This window comes from Nerophis lumbriciformis, linkage group LG27 (genome assembly GCF_033978685.3).
Source record: "Nerophis lumbriciformis linkage group LG27, RoL_Nlum_v2.1, whole genome shotgun sequence".
NCBI classification, from domain to species: domain Eukaryota; kingdom Metazoa; phylum Chordata; class Actinopteri; order Syngnathiformes; family Syngnathidae; genus Nerophis; species Nerophis lumbriciformis.
Window position 1 is genome coordinate 6,580,059 of NC_084574.2, and position 21,670 is coordinate 6,601,728.

The 21,670-nt window shown below is 39.5% G+C and overlaps 1 protein-coding gene across 3 annotated transcripts in view; it reads left to right on the forward strand.

Moving 5' to 3' along the window:
* Nucleotides 1-21,670, forward strand: part of cntln (centlein, centrosomal protein) — a 432,451-nt gene that overhangs the window by 187,994 nt on the left and 222,787 nt on the right. For all 3 annotated transcript variants that reach the window (XM_061922942.1, XM_061922945.1, XM_061922943.1), the window contains one exon: nucleotides 17,379-17,479. In XM_061922942.1, coding sequence (XP_061778926.1) covers nucleotides 17,379-17,479 — 101 coding nt within the window. The remainder of the gene's footprint in view (nucleotides 1-17,378; nucleotides 17,480-21,670) is intronic.

A 21,670-nucleotide genomic window follows, 5' to 3' on the forward strand; every position in this document is an offset into this window, starting at 1 on the left:
ATTGTCATTTATCATTCTATTATTTTGTCAACAATATGAGGAACAAGCTGTAAAAATTGATTATTATTCCACTTGTTCGTTTACTGATAATGGCTTTTTTGCCGATATCCGATATTCCGATATTGTCCAACTCTTTAATTACCGATACCGATATCAACCGATACTGATATCAACCGATATATACAGTCGTGGAATTAACACATTATTATGCCTAATTTGGACAACCAGGTATGGTGAAGATAAGGTCCTTTTTTTAAAAAATAATAATAAAATAAGATAAATAAATTAAAAACATTTTCTTGAATAAAAAAAGAAAGTAAAACAATATAAAAACAGTTACCGTATTTTTCGGAGTATAAGTCGCACCGGAGTATAAGTCACACCTGCCGAAAATGCATAATAAAAAAGGAAAAAAACATATATAAGTCGCACTGGAGCCCGGCCAAACTATGAAAAAAAACTGCGACTTATAGTCCGAAAAATACGATACATAGAAACTAGTAATTAATGAAAATTAGTAAAATTAACTGTTAAAGGTTAGTACTATTAGTGGACCAGCAGCACGCACAATCATGTGTGCTTACGGACTGTATCCCTTGCAGACTGTATTGATATATATTGATATATAATGTAGGAACCAGAATATTAATAACAGAAAGAAACAACCCTTTTGTGTGAATGAGTGTGGTGGAGGGAGGTTTTTTGGGTTGGTGCACTAATTGTAAGTGTATCTTGTGTTTTTTATGTTGATTTAATAAAAACAAACAAACAAAAAAAAAAAAACGATACCGATAATAAAAAAGACAATACCGATAATTTACGATATTACATTTTAACGCATTTATCGACATCTCTACTGTTAATATCTGCTTATTTTCTGTTTTAACATGTTCTATCTACACTTTAAAATGTAATAATCACTTATTCTTCTCTTCTTTGATACTTTACATTAGTTTTGGATGATACCACAAATTTGGATGTCGATCCGATACCAAATAGTTACAGGATCATACAATGGTCATATTCAAAGTCCTCATGTGTCCAGGGACATATTTCCTGAGTTCATAAACATAATAGGAATTTTAAGAAGGAATACAGATTTTGTGACGATAAAAAATATTGATGTAATCATACTAGTATTGACTAGATACACTCCTGTACTTGGTATCATTACAGTGGATGTCAGGTGTAGATCCACCCATGGCTTTTGTTTACATTGTGACGCCGGTGAGCTACGGTGTGTAGTGAAGCATGTTTAGCTATTCCTCGTCCTGCAGGGATGATACTTGTCAGAAACTTACTTTATTTGTCGCCATGGAGTCGAGGATTAGTGATTTAGAAGTAACTAAAACACTGCCGGCTAGCCATGTCTTAAAGCACCTCCTTCTGACGGCTTTTTAGTGTTATAACTTCACCTTTATCGTTAGTGTTTAGGCCAAAATCAGATAGGTCTTTATTGTCATTGCACAAGTACAACGAAACTTTGTTTTCAGCACAAACCCGTTCAAGAATAGACAAACAAACAGTGTACAGGGTTACAGAACAGGAACGCTGATGGGTCGCCACAAGGCGCCCCGTAAAAGATGGGAAAAAGGTAAAACGCTGGGGAAAAAGATGAGTTAAAAAAATACAATCTAGACTGGGGGGGGTGCGTGTGTGTGTGCTCAATTGTCTTGGGTGTGATGATGTAATGTTTTTTATAGACTGAGGCCGATCTGCAAAAGTTCGACTCCAGGTGTTGTTGAGGAAAGAGGGAGGTCAAAAGCGTCCATCATTGAGGTTTCCTCGGGGGTGTTTTTCAGAACAGCCTGGTCCTGTTTTCACAGCGTCAAGGCCATTCGAGGGAGTCAAATCGTTGATTAGGATGTTTGTTTTCCACGAGCAGACAAAACAATGACTTGTCTGTTCTATTCGTCCATGCTGGGTGCTCTCAAATTCTAAAAATGCATCCATTCTCTCTTTTCTGTCTACACACTGTGTCTGCTTGTAAGTACTCCGTGTGTGTGCGCTGCCGAACATGCTCTCTGCTCGTAAAACCAGCAATGTCACAACGTGACCGGTACTTTTTAGAAGCGGTATAGTGCCAAATATGATTCATTAGTATCACGGTACTATACTAGTACCGGTATACCGTACAACCCTTTTATCAGTTATATACCTCAACATGTCCAAAAAGTAATAAGAAGAAGCAGAACTTATTTAATCCTAACCCTAAATTTCAAATTCCAAATGAGCTAATATTTGCAAAAAATAACAAAGTTTACCAGTTCGAACGTTAAGTATCTTGTCTTTGCAGTCTTTTCAATTGAATTTAAGTTGAAAAGAATTTGCAAATCATTGTATTCTGTTTTTATTTAACATTTACTAGGGGTGTAACGGTACACAAACATTTCGGTTTGGTACGTACCTCGGTTTAGAGCTCACGGTTCGGTTCATTTTCGGTACAGTAAGAAAACAACTAAATATAAATTTTTTTGGTTACCGTATATTACCAAATAGTAGCCCGGGCGTTTATTTCACAAAATCGATTTTGGAGACAGGCGTTTAAAAGAAGCAGGCGGTTATTTGCACACGGCTTTTATTTATTTTTACACCAGCCTGCACCAGGCCATTATTTGGTTTCAATGGTTACAGTCCAGTATTTTTTTTTCGTACAAAAAACTTTAAATGTAAAAGCTATTCAGAATCAGAATCAGCTTTATTGTCGTTACGCAGGGTAACAAGATTGAGGCCATTCCATACAGTGCGATGTGTGCATGCAAGAAAACAATGTGTAAATATATAAAAATATAGAAGTGCAAAGAAAGGTGTAAACATACAAACAAAAAAACAAGAGATCAACAAGAGGTAGGCTATCAAAAGACAAGAGATCAACAAGGCCTCAACATGGCAGCAGTGCAACAATTGTCAAATAGAATACCAATACTAAAAATAAAGAACATTTTTAAATAAAGCAGCCTACCGGGAAAAATAAAATGATGGTACCAAGTACTCAAGTATAAAACCCACCATCAATAATACTGTCACTTAAATAAAATAAAGGCTACAGTACTCCCAAGTTTTAAATAAAGCAGCATACAGGAAAAATAAAATGATGGTACCAAGTACTCTATAAAACCATCAAAACAATAATACTGCAGCAAACGCAACCCCAGTAGCATTTTAATCTAAATTATGCAAATAACAGCCCATGGGCGGCTATTTGGACATAGGCGGTTATTAGGAAGAGGCGGTTAATTCACAAAATGGGGTCAGACCCCGGGCGGCTATTAGGACATGGGCGGTTATTTGGTAATATACGGTATTTATTTACCAAATGTGTAAACAATGGCATAACATACATATACACACAGGGTCCATTGCCAGGGTTAATGTGGTCAACATATATAAAATAAAAACTAAATAAGATAAGGCTCAGAATGGTTTCTTAACAAAACCTTTCTACATATAAAGTGCATTTTTTGATGGATTGATTGAGACTTTTATTAGTAGATTGCACAACACAGTACATATTCCGTACAATTGACCACCCCCAATAAGTCGGGGTCCACATTAATCAACATTAAACTGCCTCAAGTTGTTGCTCAGATTAAATAAAATGACAAAACTTTTCTTCTACATATAAAAAGTGCAACATTAAACAGTTTCAATTCAACTCAGCCTCAGATTAACTTTTCTTTCCCCCCCAGCCTGGCTAACTTGGCAGTAAGAGGATATATGGGCTCATTGTTCTTCCACTATAGAAGTGGGTCAAAATCTAGTTTCTAATGCAATATGGACTTAAATCTGCTGCTATAAAAACATTTGTTATTGCTTTAGCCCTGTCTGACTCGCCGAGGAGAGGCTGCTTGAATGCGGTGGGAGCTGTTTGCTTGTCTTTATCTTTGTTGAAGCGATGTTCACTTGGGGGTGGTTAGCATGTTTGATGTGTTGGTAGAAGCATGCCTTACCGCTGCTGAACAATGTCGGGAAACCTCCGTCCTCCATTGTTGTATCGCACCGCGCAGCCAAAGTGTTCCCAAACGGTAGATCTTAATGAGGCAGGAGGGTCTTCCAGCTCTGGCTTTTACATGTTGTCCTAGCCCGGTCGCTGCTAGCATGCCGTGTGTTGTGCCTCGGTGTGCATTGTTTACACAACGTGCGTTACGCTACTTAATATGTCTGTGTGGAAACTCGTTCGTTACACCTCCGAACCGAACCCCCGTACCGAAACGGTTCAATACAAATACACGTACCGTTACACCCCTAACATTTACGTGCCAACTTCACTGGTTTTGGAGTTTGTATTAGCATACCTGCCAACTACTCCGGTTTTCCCGTAATTAGTACGGTTTTCATCAACCTATTCCGGGTTACGGTTGCAGTTGCAAAAATTTAGACACTAATTATCTGAACAAAACATCCACATTAGTTTTGTTGTGTAGGTGACAAAGAAAATTAGTGTCAACTACTAACTAGGGCTGTCAAAAATAATGTGATTAATCACAAAATAGATTGCAATAATCATGCATATACGCAGATTAATCACACAATGTATTTTTGCTCATTTGCCTGGGATGACGTATTGGGGTCTTTTTTTGTTGAATTGCATTTTTTAAGTCACTGGTAATTGAAATCATGTACCGTATTTTTCGGACTATAAGTCTCAGTTTTTTTCATAGTTTGGCCGGGGGTGCGACTTATACTCAGGAGCGACTTACATTAGCGTAAAATATCAAATAATATTATTTATCTCATTCACGTAAGAGTATAGACCAGGGGTCGGCAACCCGCGGCTCTAGAGCCGCATGCGGCTCTTTAGCGCCGCCCTAGTGGCTCTCTGTAGCTTTTTCAAAAATGTATGACAAATGGAAAAAGATGAGGGGGAAAAAATATATTTTTTGTTTTAATATGGTTTCTGTAGGAGGACAAACATGACACAAACCTCCCTAATTGTTATAAAGCACACCGTTTATATTAAACATGCTTCACTGACTCAAGTATTTGGCGAGCGCAGTTTTGTCCTACTAATTTTGGCGGTCCTTGAACTCACCGTAGTTTGTTTACATGTATAACTTTCATTAATTAAAAAAAATTATTTTTTTAAGTTTTATTCACGAAATCGCGTAACAACAATGACAATCGACACTGCTTCTCGTAACTTCCTATCGAGCCATTCCGAATGCCATGCGCGAGGCTATTTATAGCACCGCTGCCAAGCACGAGGCACCTGTTGCCATTGTTTCCAAACGAGCGAACGATCATGGAATCAGCCGGAGAAAAATCGCAAACGAGTCTTAAACCAAAAAGAAAACTGCAGTCATTCCGTGAAGAATATTCAAAAGCCTATCCGGGAATAATCATCCGTTCCAAAAAGGGTGAAAACTACGCGAATTGCACCTTGTGCAGACAAGATTTTTCGATCGGACACGGAGGAATTAGCGATGTAAAAGACCACGTTGGGACAAAAAAACACAAGTCTAATGCCGTTGCTAGCGATACAAGTGGAAAACTTTCAACGTTTTTCGTCGCCCAAACAGATTCTTTGGATGGATTTTAGCCACAAAAAGGTAATGACACCAATGTTATCTATTGGAATTGTTTAGTACTGTTATACTGTTAAAAGTGTTTATACTATTTATGCTTTCAAGCCCAAGTTGAAGAAATCTTGTTAAATGTCGACAGCATAACTACCAAAATACAGAAGTATGTCCTTAATATTTTTGCAGTGCTATTTCTGTTGAAAAGTTAAAATGATTACATTAGAGATGTGATGTGCCACTTTTCAAGTGTCTGATGGCTTAAATTAATTTTCATTAATTTTTCATATTTTGAATTCTTTTGAAAGGCTTACAAAAAAACTACATTTGAATTGTAATTCCATGCTATTGACAGGACTATTAATTTTAATGAAGTTAGCTTACCATGTTTACAATATGATAATTGTGATAGAAATGTGAATTTTAGGCACAGAATATTTTTTACAATTGAACAAGGCAGTAGATTATACAAGCTTGGACAGAAAGTTAATAATGACACCAATTTTTTTTTTTATGGAACTGTTTAGTACTGTTTTACCATTTGTTTACTGTAAAAAGTGTTTATACTGTTTATACTTTCAATTAACAAATTGAAGTCTTGTGAAAGGTTGACAGGATAACTGGCATTAACTGTCAAAATAATTTCAAACTATTGAAGTTAGCTTAGAGAATAAACATGTCAATCAACCCATATGATTTTTGCTGTAATATTTTTGTTTTGAAAAGTCACTGTGACTGATAGAAAAGTGATGGTTTTAGCAACATTTTAACCTGTCTGAATGCTAATAATCATTTTGCGTCGGGCCCCCCTGAACCCCCCACCAGGACTTTGTCCTGGCCCTACCGGGGCCTGCGGCCCCTGGACCCTGGCTACTAGGTTTTTCTGATTTCAAAAGTTGGCAGGTATGTATTAGTGACACATCAAGTGTTCCTGATGGAGAATGCACAAAGTTGCAAACTTCTCTTGGCCAATATCTGCAATATAATCCCCTTTTTCATTATGAAAACAAAATTGAATGTTTTGCTTGTGATTATATATATTTTTTCTCTTCCGGCCTTTTGCATCAATAACAGTAGCATCTCCAAGAGGAACATGAGATGGATCGGGCACCTTCCACTTACTGCATATTTCAGCTCATTTGTTCCATTAACAGGCGGGACACAGGAGGCAGCGCTGGTGCCTCATCGACTTGAGTTCATTTATGGAGGAAAATCCATAAAGGAGCGACACATATCCATCTGCCCCTCCCCCTCAGGGATAGTCATTTTGTGTACTTATTTAAGCTGCGGTCAGCCATTAGGCCAGGCGTTTACTGGACTGTGAGGGCTAAAAAAGCTAATTATTTCCCTTCCCTGTGCAATGGCCATAACTTTTCCCCAGATTGTTTTTCCTGACATTTGACAGGCAAAACCTCTGCTGTAAAGCGAAATAGTTAATTGCCATTGTGACGTCCATGGTGCGCTACGTCCACGGTAGTGATGGGTTGATGAGGCGTCATGAAGCGTTTCGACACATTGCAAAACTGTATTGATACTGTGTCGATACTGTGTCACTAAATACTGACATCTGCTGGACATTAAAAATCCCTACAGGCAACCTATGGACCGACTCAACTGACACTGATTGTATGCCCTAGTACAGGGGCTTCTTGGGTACTGATTAATGCGAAGGGCTACCAGTTTGATACACACGTAAATAAATAAATATATTGTCATTTGTAAGTTACACGTAAGTGTGATTTAAACAAGAATAACTAAATAAATAAATTTATATATATAAAAAAATGGGTATTTCTGTCTGTCATTCTGTCGAACATTTTTTTTTTCCTTTTACGGAAGGTTTTTTGTAGAGAATAAATGATGAAAAAAACACTTAATTGAACGGTTTAAAAGAGGAGAAAACAAGAAAAAATGTAAAATAAAATTTAGAAACATAGTTTATCTTCAATTTCGACTCTTTATAATTCAAAATTCAACCGACAAAAAGAAGAGAAAAACTAGCTAATTTGAATCTTTTTGAAAAAATTAAAAAAAAGAATTTATGGAACATCATTAGTAATTTTTCCTGATTAAGATAAATTTTAGAATTTTGATGACATGTTTTAAATTGGTTAAAATCCAATCTGTACTTTGTTCGAATATTTAACAAATTGGACCAAGCTATATTTCTAACAAAGACAAATCAGTATTTCTTCTAGATTTTCCAGAGCAAAAATTTTAAAAGAAATTCAAAATACTTTGAAATAAGATTTAAATTTGATTCTACAGATTTTCTAGATTTGCCAGAATAATTTTTTTGAATTTTAATCATAGTAAGTTTGAAGAAATATTTCACAAATATTCTTCGTCGAAAAAACAGAAGCTAAAATATTTATTATTCTTTACAATAAAAAATAAATACATTTACTTGAACATTGATTTAAATTGTCAGGAAAGAAGAGGAAGAAATTTAAAAGGTAAAAAGGTATATTTGTTTAAAAATCCTAAAATCATTTTTAAGGTTGTATTTTTTCTCTAAAATTGTATTTCTAAAAGTAATAAGAAGCAAATTAAAAAATAAATGAATTTATTTAAACAAGTGAAGACCCATCCATCCATCCATTTTCTACCGCTTATTCCAAGTGAAGACCAAGTCTTTAAAATATTTTCTTGGATTTTCAAATTCTATTTGAGTTTTGTCTCTTTTAGAATTAAAAATGTCGAGCAAAGCGAGACCAGCTTGCTAGTAAATAAATAAAATTTAAAAAAATAGAGGCAGCTCACTGGTAAGTGCTGCTCTTTGAGCTATTTTTAGAACAGGCCAGCGGGCGACTGATCCGGTCCTTACGGGCTACCTGGTGACCGCGGGCACCGCGTTGATGACCCCTGCCCTAGTATATACAATAATATAAACCAAGTCATTATATTTCATTTAGGATTATTTAATATCTTCATTTAAATAAAGATATATTTTTATCTTTTTTAGATACAGTCAATAAATAATGTGAACATGTATCATAACATGGAAATCTAAGAGAACGTGTTGTGGATGATTGTGGACTGGGAATTGTTTTAATATTATTTTTTTACACATTTTTATTAAAAAAAAAATTAAAAAAAAGTTTTTCTGACGTATTACATTTTAGATGGTTTCTCTTCTTAATTATTATTTCTCCGGCTGTAGAAAAGACCCGCTCACAGAGCACAGAGGAGGCGTCAGTGCGACACAGTTCGCGTATCGGTCACGTGATCAAAACAGCTCATGATCGGTCACGTGACTTTCTAAAAGCGGTACGCGCACCGACACAGGGTTTTGCTCTATGAGCTCGACGCATGCGCCGATGCATCGGTGTTGCCGGACCCATCACTAGTCCACGGTGCTATAGCATGCATGTTTGTGTAAAGGAGGCTGAGAGAACGCCACGACACCGTCAGGAGCTTGTTTCTTCCGTTTCGCTCCCGACTTTGGAGACGAGGGGAGGGAAATGAGGCGTGTGTTTTTCAGGTGTTCCCGTCTCACCGGGCTTGCGTGCGCAATCCTCGCTAGACTTTTGAGTCCTAATAATAACTTGAAAGTGCAAAGTCTCCAGAATGGCTGCACATAATCAGCCTTTAGCAGGTATCAAGCTAATTGCAGAGTGGTAATTGGGCACACTTTCTCTGTCGGATTGTCTGTTACCATGCGCACACCCACCACCGCTGCCTCCCACCTCGGCGTTTCATCTCACTTGTCACTTTGATTTCCTTTTGAATACAAAAATAATCCACTTTACTTCGTTTCTTCATCATGTCATCTCTTCTGTTGGGAGGTGCACTCAGAGCATGGGATTCAGAGAGAAACGTGTTACTACAATAATGGATTCCTCAGTGAGGTATTTGTGGGAATTTGGAACTCTCATTATATCGTGTGTGTTTGTGTGTGTGCGTGCCTTGCGGGTGCGCTTGCGTGTGTGTGTTGGGGCTGTGGGGAGTAATAGAATACAAAGTAGGGGTGTAACGGTACGTGTATTTGTATTGAACCGTTTCGGTACGGGGGTTTCGGTTCGGTTCGGAGGTGTACCGAACGAGTTTCCACATGAACATATTAAGTAGCCGCCTCCGCTTCCTTCTGCCTCTGTCTCTGTCAGTCCTCTACACAGCACCCAGCATTGTCCCACCCACACAACCATCTGATTGGTTACACACAGAGCGGTAACAGCCAATCAGCAGTGCGTATTCAGAGCGCATGTAGTCAGTGCTTAGCGTTTAGCAGGTAAGCATCAGGCAGCGGACTCTCCCCAAATGATAATAAACACCTCCCAGTCAACTACTAGTAACATCACTATGAGCCCGTTGACCTTCTAGAAATATAAAAGGCAGCTCAGCTCGCTCGCAGTCCTGGCTTGAGGTGAAGGCTAATTCGCTTTTCGCGTAACGTTAGCTCATTTTGCAGTGTGTGTGTGTGTTACGGACAGCAAAGCCCTGTCTGTCTGTTATTTCACTTGACCTTTTTCTGTGTTGCTTGAGCTGTGTTGAAGCAGCAAAAAAGGACATTATGTTAAATGAAGAGTTTCTGTCTCTGATAGTTGATATAATAATGTAAGTGCATCATTAAGCCTACATGAACTCCATGGTGTTCAGGGATGAATAGTCTCTCCTATTGCTATTGTACCATTTTTTCAGCTATAGTTACATTAGTCATTAGTAATGTAGCAGCCTAGTTTTGAATGGCAGGGTCCCTGCTATCACATGTTGATGAAAATATAACATTTACATAATAAATCAACTACAGCAGTGATCCTCAACAGGCGGACCGCGGTCCATGTCCGGACCCAGCGACGTGTCCGTCCGGACCCAGCACGAATTATAGTAAAAAAAAATAATAAAAATAAATAAAAATAAAAAAATGTTTTTTTTATTATTATAATTATAATTATTATAAAAAAATATAATAATTGTATTTATCTGTGAGTTATCGCTAGCGCAAGTCAACGTTCTTTGTTGTTTTTAGTCAAATATCTCCACGTTTCGTTTACACTTCTCGTGTCTCACTCACTCTCTCTCTCTCTCTCTCTCTCTCTCTCTCTCTCTCTCTCTCTCTCTCTCTCTCTCTCTCTCTCTCTCTCTCTCAGAGAGAGAAAGAGAGAGAAACGGAGTGAGAGCGAGAGAACGCCACTCTGATTGGCTAATTCCGGGGTATGGGTTGTCATCTCTTTCACAACGACGCGCTGATAGGCTGTTACCACCTGGGTCATGTGCACAGTGCATGGAACCTTTCGCTGCAGGCACACAGTTGTCTCGTATCGCTACTTCGCTAACTGTTCACTTGTCAGTCACTGAATGTGAATCAAATCACAAGGGCATGCTCCAAGTTGGCTCAGGCTGGTAAAAGAAAGGTGGACAGGGAAAACCGACGTTTCAAGGAAGAATGGACAGAGCAATATGTTTTCATCCTACCTACTGCAAGTACCAGACCAATGTGTCTACTATGCAACACTACTGTTGCTCTGGTGAAAAGTGAAAATCTGAAACGTCACTATCTGAAAGAGCACCGCGAATTTGAAGAGACATTTCCTCATGATTCAGAGCTAAGAAAAAAAGAAATCACGAGGCTGAAAAAGCCATATGAAACATCAAGCAAGATTTTTGTTAAATCTATGACACAACAACAAATAGCAACAGAGCAGTGACGTGCGGTGAGGTTGATGGCTGGTGAGGCACTGACTTCATCACAGTCAGATTTACAAACATATGAACCCTAAAGAGTATCTTATTCACCATTTGATTGGCAGCAGTTAACGGGTTATGTTTAAAAGCTCATACCAGCATTCTTCCCTGCTTGGCACTCAGCATCAAGGCTTGGAATTGGGGGTTAAATCACCAAAAATGATTCCCGGGCGCAGCGCCGCTGCTGCCCACTGCTCCCCTCACCTCCCAGGGGGTGATCAAGGGATGGGTCAAATGCAGAGGACACATTTTTTCAAAGTTCTTATTTATTTTTGTTTCAAAGAAAATATTTCATGTATTTTATTGGATATTTATTTTATTTTTGTTAATTTTAAGAAAATGTTAAACTACCTACCTCCTGCTATTATATAAGCTTGACCGATAATAAACGGACCCAGCCTGTTTCCAAAAAACATTTGTGGACCTTCAAGATTTGTACTTGAGGACCCCTGAACTACAGGCTTCCCAAATGCTGTAAAAAATTAAGCATGATGAGTTGACGTGAAACTGTTTAATGTTGCACTTTTTATATGTAGAAGAAAAGTTTTGTCGTTTTATTTAATCTGAGGCAGTTCAATGTTGATTAACGTGGGCAGAATTATTATAGTTTATAGTTAATTATAGTTAAAAGGATAAAGCCATTGTTTACAAATTTTGTAAATAAATAACCAAAAAATGTATATTTTGTTGTTTTCTTACTGTACCGAAAATGAACCGAACCGTGACCTCTAAACCGAGGTACGTACCGAACCGAAATTTTTGTGTACCGTTACACCCCTAGCCAATACAGTGCAACCTTAAAAGTCAACCACAATCCGCAAACTTCCACATTGTTCCTATTTCCAAACAGTAACTAGGATACAGGAATAAAGAGCATTTTTACACACTACAACTTAAATGAAATAAAGTAAAAAATAAAGACAAAAAAGACATGTGTGTGTGTAGTGTACACAGCAATAATCAGGGTTCGTACAGGTACTTAAAAACCTTGACAATGTTTGGATTTTAATGTTGTGTTTTCAAGGTTTGAAAAATGCTTGAATTTTGGGTGAAATGCTTGTTAATGCTTGGAAATGTTCAACGTATTTGTCAGGTCCAAACACTTATGACATCCAATAATCAGACAAGAAGCAAGGAATCAAGCAGAGACAGAGTTCAATTTAGCTCGAGGAGACACGTGTTTTGGGCTGTATTCTAGTTACAGATCCAAACTACGTTCTAAAAGTCAAGCCCGCGCGCCGCCTCTATTTATTTGGAAGGGCCCTATTACATCACTGAAGCTGTCGCTGAGGGAAGGGGGTAATCTCGACAACTCCAGTTAGACACAATACATCATTATAGAATAAATTAAAATTAGATGACGCAGATCATATCGCCTTGTCTCTGCTCTGTCTGCGTCACGGCGGTGTTCGGCCTTGTCTCTGCTCTGTCTGCGTCACGGCGGTGTTCGGCCTTGCCTCTGCTCTGTCTGCGTCACGGCGGTGTTCGGCCTTGTCTCTGCTCTGTCTGCGTCACGGCGGTGTTCGGCCTTGCCTCTGCTCTGTCTGCGTCACGGCCGTGTTCAGCCTTGTCTCTGCTCTGTCTGCGTCACGGCGGTGTTCGGCCTTGTCTCTGCTCTGTCTGCGTCACGGCGGTGTTCGGCCTTGCCTCTGCTCTGTCTGCGTCACGGCGGTGTTCGGCCTTGCCTCTGCTCTGTCTGCGTCACGGCGGTGTTCGGCCTTGTCTCTGCTCTGTCTGCTTCCCGGCGGTGTTCAGCCTTGGCCGTCAGCAGGCCGAGTCTGGAGACAACACTGATAAAGACAACTGGCTATCTTTTGGATTGCCAGCTTGCATAGATACAAAAATACCACTTCAGCACAATTGACAATAATTTATATCAACGGCCCTTAAGCATTCTAACAGTATTTCTCGGCAGTCTGACCCAATAGGCTAATTATAAAATGGAAAAAACTAAAATAAGTTTCCTTAAAAATTAAAGCTAAACGCTTGATCTGTTTGCTTTGCACGAGCCCTTACATTAGGTTGTTGTCATGTCTGAGCCGTATATGCGGCTCTGTGTCGCCCCCAAGAGGACAGTGGTGCATCGGTCCATCATGCCGGGAGGTTGTCGTTTTAATGAACATTGGATGGAAAATGACAAATACGTGGACCAAATCCAGGTGTAGCCTGTTGCAAAGTATGCAAAAAGGAAATCCAGCTTTTCGCAATGGGAGAGCCGGCTCTCTCGAGGTAAGCCACAGAGATTACTAGCCCTACAAGTTAGCTAACGTTAACTAAAGTTTTGTTTTCTAACCTTTTGGTACATGCTAGACCTAAACTGTGAGATCAGCGCTAGATTACATGTAAAGTACGGACCGTTATTACAAGCTATGAAAGGAACAAAGCCAGCGTTTGTCAATGATAAATTATAATGTTAAGAACTTCCCTCAACTAACAATCGATTTGTTATCATAGCCACAGTTATAAGGCTAGATATGCTTAATGAAAGGTGACTAAGGTGTTGTGAAACAAACAAAATATTTTCCTTTAATTTATTATCCTTATATTAACGTGGAACCGTTTTGATAATAAATGAGTGAAATTGACATTTTGAGGGTGCGTGTATTTATATCACATTATGCCATACTTGCCAACCTTGAGACCTCCGATTTCGGGAGGTGGGGGGCGGGGCGGGGGCGTGGTTAAGAGGGGAGGAGTATATTTACAGCTAGGATTCACCAAGTCAAGTATTTCATATATATATATATATATAAGAAATACTAAGTCAAGTATTTCATATATATATATATATATATATATATATATATTAGAGATGCGCGGATAGGCAATTATTTAATCCGCAACCGCATCAGAAAGTCGTCAACCATCCACAATCCACCCGATCTAACATTTGATCAGAACCGCATCCGCCCGCCATCCGCCCGCACCCGCCCGTTGTTATATATCTAATATAGACGATGCAAGGCATTAGTGAGGTTATAAAGCTTTTGCCTGTTAAAGAAAGGAGACTGATCCAATGCAGCACAGACATTCGCGTGCCACGCTGTCACGACCCAGACGCACACCAGTGCACAATCATATGGGAGCCGCGCTGAGCGCACCTCCAAGCGCGTCTCGCTGCCGGCGACGGCCGGGTATATGGGCCCGACGCTCCAGCGCCATCCATTTTCAGGGCTAGTTGATTCGGCAGGTGGGTTGTTACACACTCCTTAGCGGGTTCCAACTTCCATGGCCACCGTCCTAGCTGCTGTCTATATCAACCAGGGTGAGCCCCATCCCTTTCGTGAGCGCACTGCGCGCGGAGTGACCCCTGTTACGCGCCCCCGGCAACAGGGGTGGCGGGCAGGTAAGCTGCGTGGGCGGAGCGCGCGGAGTGACCCCTGTTACGAGCCCCCGGCCACGGGGGTGGCGGGCAGGTAAGCTGCTTAACTGCTGCGCGTGACGCCGGCCGCGGCGAAGGCGGAAGAGGCGGGGTGTCGGTGCGGTGGGCGCGGTGGTGACCCTGGACGTGCGTCGGGCCCTTCTCGCGGATCGCCTCAGCTACGGCTCCCGGTGGGGCCCTCTCGGGGGAAGGGGCCTCGGTCCCGGGCCTCGGTCCCGGGCCTCGGTCCCGGGCCTCGGTCCCGGGCCTCGGTCCCGGACCCCGGCGAGGCATCCCTTCTCCGCTCCGTAAAAGTGTCCATCTCTTTTTTTTTTTCTTCTGTTGTGGCATATGCTGCAGGTGCCTGCTCGTTTTTCGTATGTGGGTAACAACATTTAACTATGTATATATATTTCCGAATTGGTTTAACTGCCACCCGCCTCAATCTATTTAAAATCTTTTTTTTTTTTTATTTCAATCACCCGACCCGACCCGACCCGCGGATAAAATCTAATTTTTTTTTATTTCATCCGCCCGATCCGCGGATAATCTGCGGACTCCGAGGTTGTGCCCGCAAACCGCGCATCTCTAATATATATATATAAAATAAATACTTGAATTTCAGTGTTCATTTATTTACACATATACACACACATAACACTCATCTACTCATTGTTGAGTTAAGGGTTGAATTGTCCATCCTTGTTCTATTTGTCACTATTTTTCTAACCATGCTGAACGCCCTCTCTGATGATGCATTGCTGTGTGGCACGCAAAAAGTGCTTTCATCAAATGCACTAGATGGCAGTATTGTCCTGTTTAAGAGTGTCACAACATTGCTGTTTACGGCAGACGAACTGCTTTACGGTAGACGAAAACGTGACTGTTGTTGTGTATTGTTGCCGCGCTGGGAGGACGTTAATGAAACTGCCTAACAATAAACCCACATAAGAAACCAAGAACTCGCCCTCCATCATTCTACAGTTATAACATTATTGGGCAGGTACGCTGTTTATATTGTGTGCCTGAATTTCGGGAGATTTTTTCGGGAGAAAATTTGTCCTGGGAGGTTTTCGGGAGAGGCGCTGAATTTCGGGAGTCTCCCGGAAAATCCGGGAGGGTTGGCAAGTATGCATTATGCAGTTTACCAGCACAAATACGGTGTGAATCAATCCGTGCTGTTCCATGTCATTGAGTGCTGTAAGTAAGAAAAAGAACAAGACATTTGAAAATAAATAAATAAATACTTTTAGCTTTAATTATGATCATGATTTCTGGTTATGTTAGGCCAGCAGAGAAGGCCTTGCTGGCCCTGATGGCCCACCACTGAATTTAAATGTATCTTGTATACCAGGGGTGCTCACACTTTTTCTGCAGGCGAGCTACTTTTCAATTGATCAAGTCGTGGGGATCTACCTCATTCATATATATAATTTATATTTACTTATTTATGAAATATATGTTTTTGTTAACAAGTTAAAGGTGTTTAATGATAATGCAAGCATGTTTAACACATATAGTTAATATTAATACATTAAAGGTGTTTAATGATAATACAAGTATGTTTAATACATATAGTTAATATTGTTAACAAGTTAAAGGTGTTTAAAGATAATGCAAGCATGTTTAACACATATAGTTAATATTGTTAACAACTTAAAGGTGGTTAAAGATAATACAAGCATGTTTAACACATATAGTTAATATTGTTAACAAGTTAAAGGTGGTTAAAAATAATACAAGCATGTTTAACACAAATAGTTAATATTGTTAACAACTTAAAGGTGGTTAAATATAAAACAAGCATGTTTAACACATATAGTTAATATTGTTAACAACTTAAAGGTGGTTAAAGATAATACAAGCATGTTTAACACATATAGTTAATATTGTTAACAAGTTAAAGGTGGTTAAAGATAAAACAAGCATGTTTAACACATATAGTTAATATTGTTAACAAGTTAAAGATGGTTAAAGATAATATAAGCATGTTTAACACATATAGTTAATATTGTTAACAACTTAAAGGTGGTTAAAGATAAAACAAGCATGTTTAACACATATAGTTAATATTGTTAACAACTTAAAGGTGGTTAAAGATAATACAAGCATGTTTAACACATATAGTTAATATTGTTAACAAGTTAAAGGTGGTTAAAGATAATACAAGCATGTTTAACATATAGATTCCTTTCTTTCATGAAGACAAGAATATAAGTTGGTGTATTACCTGATTCTGATGACTTGCATTGATTGGAATCAGACAGTGGTGCTGATAACGTCCGCATTTTCGAATGGAGGAGAAAAAAAGTCCTCCTTTCTGTCCAATACCACATGAAAGTGGTTGGTTTTTGGCATCTTATTTGTCCAGCTTCCGTACTCCTTTGTATACACTTTACAAGAAATACATTGTCGGCAAACTCCGTAGCTTGCTAGCTTGTGCACGCCAGCTTTCTGAGACTCTTATTTTGGTAGCGCAACTGTGCAGTCGGTCTTTGGAGTTTTGACGACAGGTACGGCGCCAGAGTCTTTAATGAGCTAAATATGTACATAAAGTGTTGTACTTATATTCCAACTCCGTGTTCTTCTTGGTCATCGCCGCTGCGGCCGTCAACCCCCCCCCCCCCCCAAAAAAAATAGATGCCTGTCCTGTGGGAAACACTGTATCTTGTATACATAAAAAGCATTAAAAAAGTGTCCCAACTTGGCTGAAATTCATGGGACAATGGGCAACTGGAACTTAACTTCTCAATAATTGAGGGAACACTGTCTAATAGTTTATCATCATTTTTGGCAACTGCGTGTATTTGCAGGGCCGACCTAGACGAGGAGCTGGACATGCTGCGGGTCCAGTCTGCAATGGACCGGGCCACTGTGAAGGAATTCCACCTGCGTCTCACTGAAGAACACCAGGGTGAATCATTCTGCATTTCCATTTGATAAATGTGTGGCTTAACATGTACTGTAGTGTAATAACCAGCACAGAGACGGACTGCTAACTGGACATGACAGGACCGCACTTTTGACTCTTATCTGTGCCAATTTGTGAGCAGGATTAACAAGGCAACCCTTAATTGGATAACTCAATTAGGACTTGATCACAACCTCTCCCTCTGCTAATTGATTAGTAGATCAAGCAATGTTCGTCTTGTCAGTGTCAATACCAATCCCTATGTTAAAAAGCACATCACTTTTAATTCAGTCTGCATCCTTTTTGTCAGACGGTGACCACCACAACCACTGTGGCTTTAATTAAGCAGCTCAATACCACATCTGTCCTCAATCACTTTAATCTTCCTCACCACCAATGTTGGAAGAAGTGCCATAACCTGATTTAAAGGACGGCACTAATTAAAACCTAGAGTCCCTTTCAATTGGCAGTCTAAATAGGAATTGTAAGAATTGAGCATCTGACAATTACTCAGTGGAGACGTGGTGTTGATTGCCTTTTTTGTGTCACATGATACACAATCAGAGACTTCAATCATACGATTAATGTTAACTTTGTTTGGTGTCTAATAGTTATGATACAACTTAAAGGGCCCCACTAATGCTGACGATAGGGATGTCCGGTCCAGGTTTTTGCACTTCCGATCCGATACCGATATTGTTTTTGCATTTCCGATCCGATACCGATACTGACCGATACCGATACTGACCGATACTGGCCTATCCGAGCATGTATTAAAGTTTAAAGTTATTTAGCCTACTTAGTTGTCAGAATCATGTTGAAAAGGGTTTTAGTACTCTTGATAACAACTAGCCAGCTGAATTAGGGGAGTTTGAATAATACACAATGGTTGGTAACAAGAAACTGACCTGTTTATTCAAGGATAAACACAAAATAGACAAAATTATACATGACAAACAGAAATGGCATCATTGAAACTAGGGCTGGGCGATATGGCCTTTTTTTAATATTGCGATATTTTAAGGCCATATTGCGATACACGATATATATCTCAATATTTTATGCCTTAGCCTTGAATGAACACTTGATGCATATAATCACAGCAGTATGATGATTCTATGTGTTTTGATTGATTGATTGAGACTTTTATTAGTAGGTTGCACAGTGAAGTACATATTCCGTACAATTGACCACTAAATGGTAACACCCGAAAAGTTTTTCAACTTGTTTAAGTCGGGGTCCACTTAAATTGATTCATGATACAGGTATATACTATCATCATAATACAGTCATCACACAAGATAATCACATTGGGGGGGGGCGGATGTAAGTGTCAAAAAGACAGCCAAAAGAGTTTGATATGAGAATAAATCTAAAGTTAAAATATAGGGTAGAAATGCACCCATTTGCAGGAAATGTAGTCTTGATTTTCAAAATTTTCTTTCAAGGCTTGCATGTCTACATTAAAACATTCTTCTTCATACTGCATTAATATATGCTACTTTTAAACTTTCATGCAGAGAAGGAAATCACAACTAAAAAAATCACTAATTTTTTCATGCGGTGTTGACGTGGAAATTTTTGCCTCAGCATTTTGATGGTGTGGACGTGTGGCACCGAATGGAGATAAGCGTCTCGACAGACGTCACAATATTTGAACAATGATGACGAAAACTGTTTTCTCTGTCGTGTCCGTGTGTCGAAAATTGTTATGCGCTTATTTTTTTTATTTGATTTTGTGCGTGGCATAGATTTGCTATGCGCAGAGGACGCTTAAACAGTGCGCAATTGCACAGGCGAGCACCTTAGAGGGAGCGTTGGTCACACGGCTGCGCTAGCATCACAGCTAACGTTAGCCATGCTGCTACCTCTCTGCTGCGAGAGGACGTATACGTATGTGACGTATGACGTGACAGTATGTGACGTATGACGTGACAGTATGTGACGTGTGTAAGAAGGTGCGCTCGCTGTCTGTGAGAGGGAGACACAGGAAAGAGTGAGAAGAGCCTGTCGTGTAATGCCAGCAGCTAAAAGCAACTGCGTGAGAATCCACAGACCTGTGGATGTGTTGAAGGTGTGCTGGAAAATGCGGAACGGAAATTACGGAGCAGTAGAAAAGTGGAATGTATTATTTAAATCGGTGCGTTGGAAAACACGGACCGGAGTTTTTTTTTTAAAACTGGATCTGGATCGGCATTTTCCCATGCCTTGCCGATACGCAATTTTTGGCAAATATCGGCAGCTGATCCGATCCAAATATCGGATCGGGACATCCCTAGCTGACAACATTAAAACTTATTTCATTGTTCAGGGTCTAATATATATTTCTAAAGGTAAAATTCCCCCCATAATAGACACGGTAGTGATTTGAATGCTTGTTTTTTGGACAAGTTTCAACACCAAAATGTGGGCGTGGCCTGCATCAGCCTGTTGACGTCACCTACAGAAGACTGTAGGCAATTTTATATTGCATAATTAGTAGGGGTGTAACGTTACACAAAAATTTCGGTTCGGTACGTACCTCGGTTTAGCGGTCACGGTTCGGTTCATTTTCAGTACAGTAAGAAAACAACAAAATATACATTTTTTGGGGACGGCGTGGCGAAGTTGGTAGAGTGGCCGTGCCAGCAATCGGAGGGTTGCTGGTTACTGGGGTTCAATCCCCACCTTCTACCATCCTAGTCACGTCCGTTGTGTCCTTGGGCAAGACACTTCACCCCTTGCTCCTGATGGGTGCTGGTTAGCGCCTTGCATGGCAGCTCCTGCCATCAGTGTGTGTGAATGTGTGTGTGAATGGGTGAATGTGGAAATACTGTCAAAGCGCTTTGAGTACCTTGAAGGTAGAAAAGCGCTATACAAGTATTTTTTTTTTTTTTGTGTCCTGTCCAGCTTCTCAGGCAAATCATATAGTTGATGTAGATGCCCATGTCGGCTGTTCAGATTTACTTTACAAAAGAGAAGTGTAGGATACTTCTCTTGTTGCCTTATTTGTATTTGACTTTATTAAATGTATTTATATTATCATTTAGTGCAGCCGGGCCGGAGCAGGAGGGGATAGAAAGAGAAAAAAAAAGAAGACAGAGGGGGGAATTGTGGGGACAAGAGGGGGATTAGACAGAGAGACAAAAACAACAACAGCAAACAACAACAATAGAGCAACATCAGCAAATACGACATGTACAAATAGATTGGTAAAAGTAATAGCAAATAAGCAGTTAGCGAAAAATAATACAGAAATGACAAAGAGCATTATTACACTACAAATGGATCAATACAAATACCAATAGAAATAGCGCTATTGATAAAGAACACTACCAATACTTTACCTTTATTATCAATAATACAGTTGTTCAAATGCAACAATACATATACGTAATGATAACTTGAGATACGAAAGAATGCAGAAAAATGGAGGAGGAGAAAGAGAAGCAACCTACTAGCGCTATACAAGTATAACCCATTTATCATTAATCATTTTGGGTTATTTATTTACCAACTTTGCAAAATCTTCCACCAAAAATATTTTTCTTAGTGGAATATTTGATGTGAAGTAATGGGAACCTTGGATAGGTCAATAATTCATAATAACATTGATTTTGATTCAATATTATGTTTTGAGAAATGACCGTTTGAAAACAAACAAAAAAAAAACAGCTTTGTTTTATTAGTCAACATTGCAACTTTTTCTAAATTACATTTAACCTTTAAGCTTTTTTATATCACTTTTGTTATGTTTTTGTTTATTTTAATAGTATTTTTAAAATGTGCCGTGGGCCTTTAAAACATTAGCTGTGGGCCGCAAATGGCCTCCGGGGCACACTTTTGACACCCCTGCTATAGATAATAAAAAATTAAGTCTGATAAATCTATGGATAAAAAGCAGAGCCTGGCGACGCATGCGCGTTTATCATAACTCTCTCTCTCTCTCTCTGTCTCTGCCCCTCCCTCACCAATGCTGCTGCACGCACAATTTGTTTGGTTTTTAACCCCTTCTTAACCCTGAACGTACTGTAACGACCTGCTGAAGTTGATGTTGTGTTCTTGAGTGAGTGATATTCAGAATTCCCGTTGTTGTGAACCTAGCACGCCTGTAAGGTGAATGGCGAAAAAGGAGGAAATAAGGAGTGAGGATAGACGTGCGTGTGGAAGGAACGAGATAAGTTGAGCTGTGTTAGCTCAATAAAAGTTTAAAAA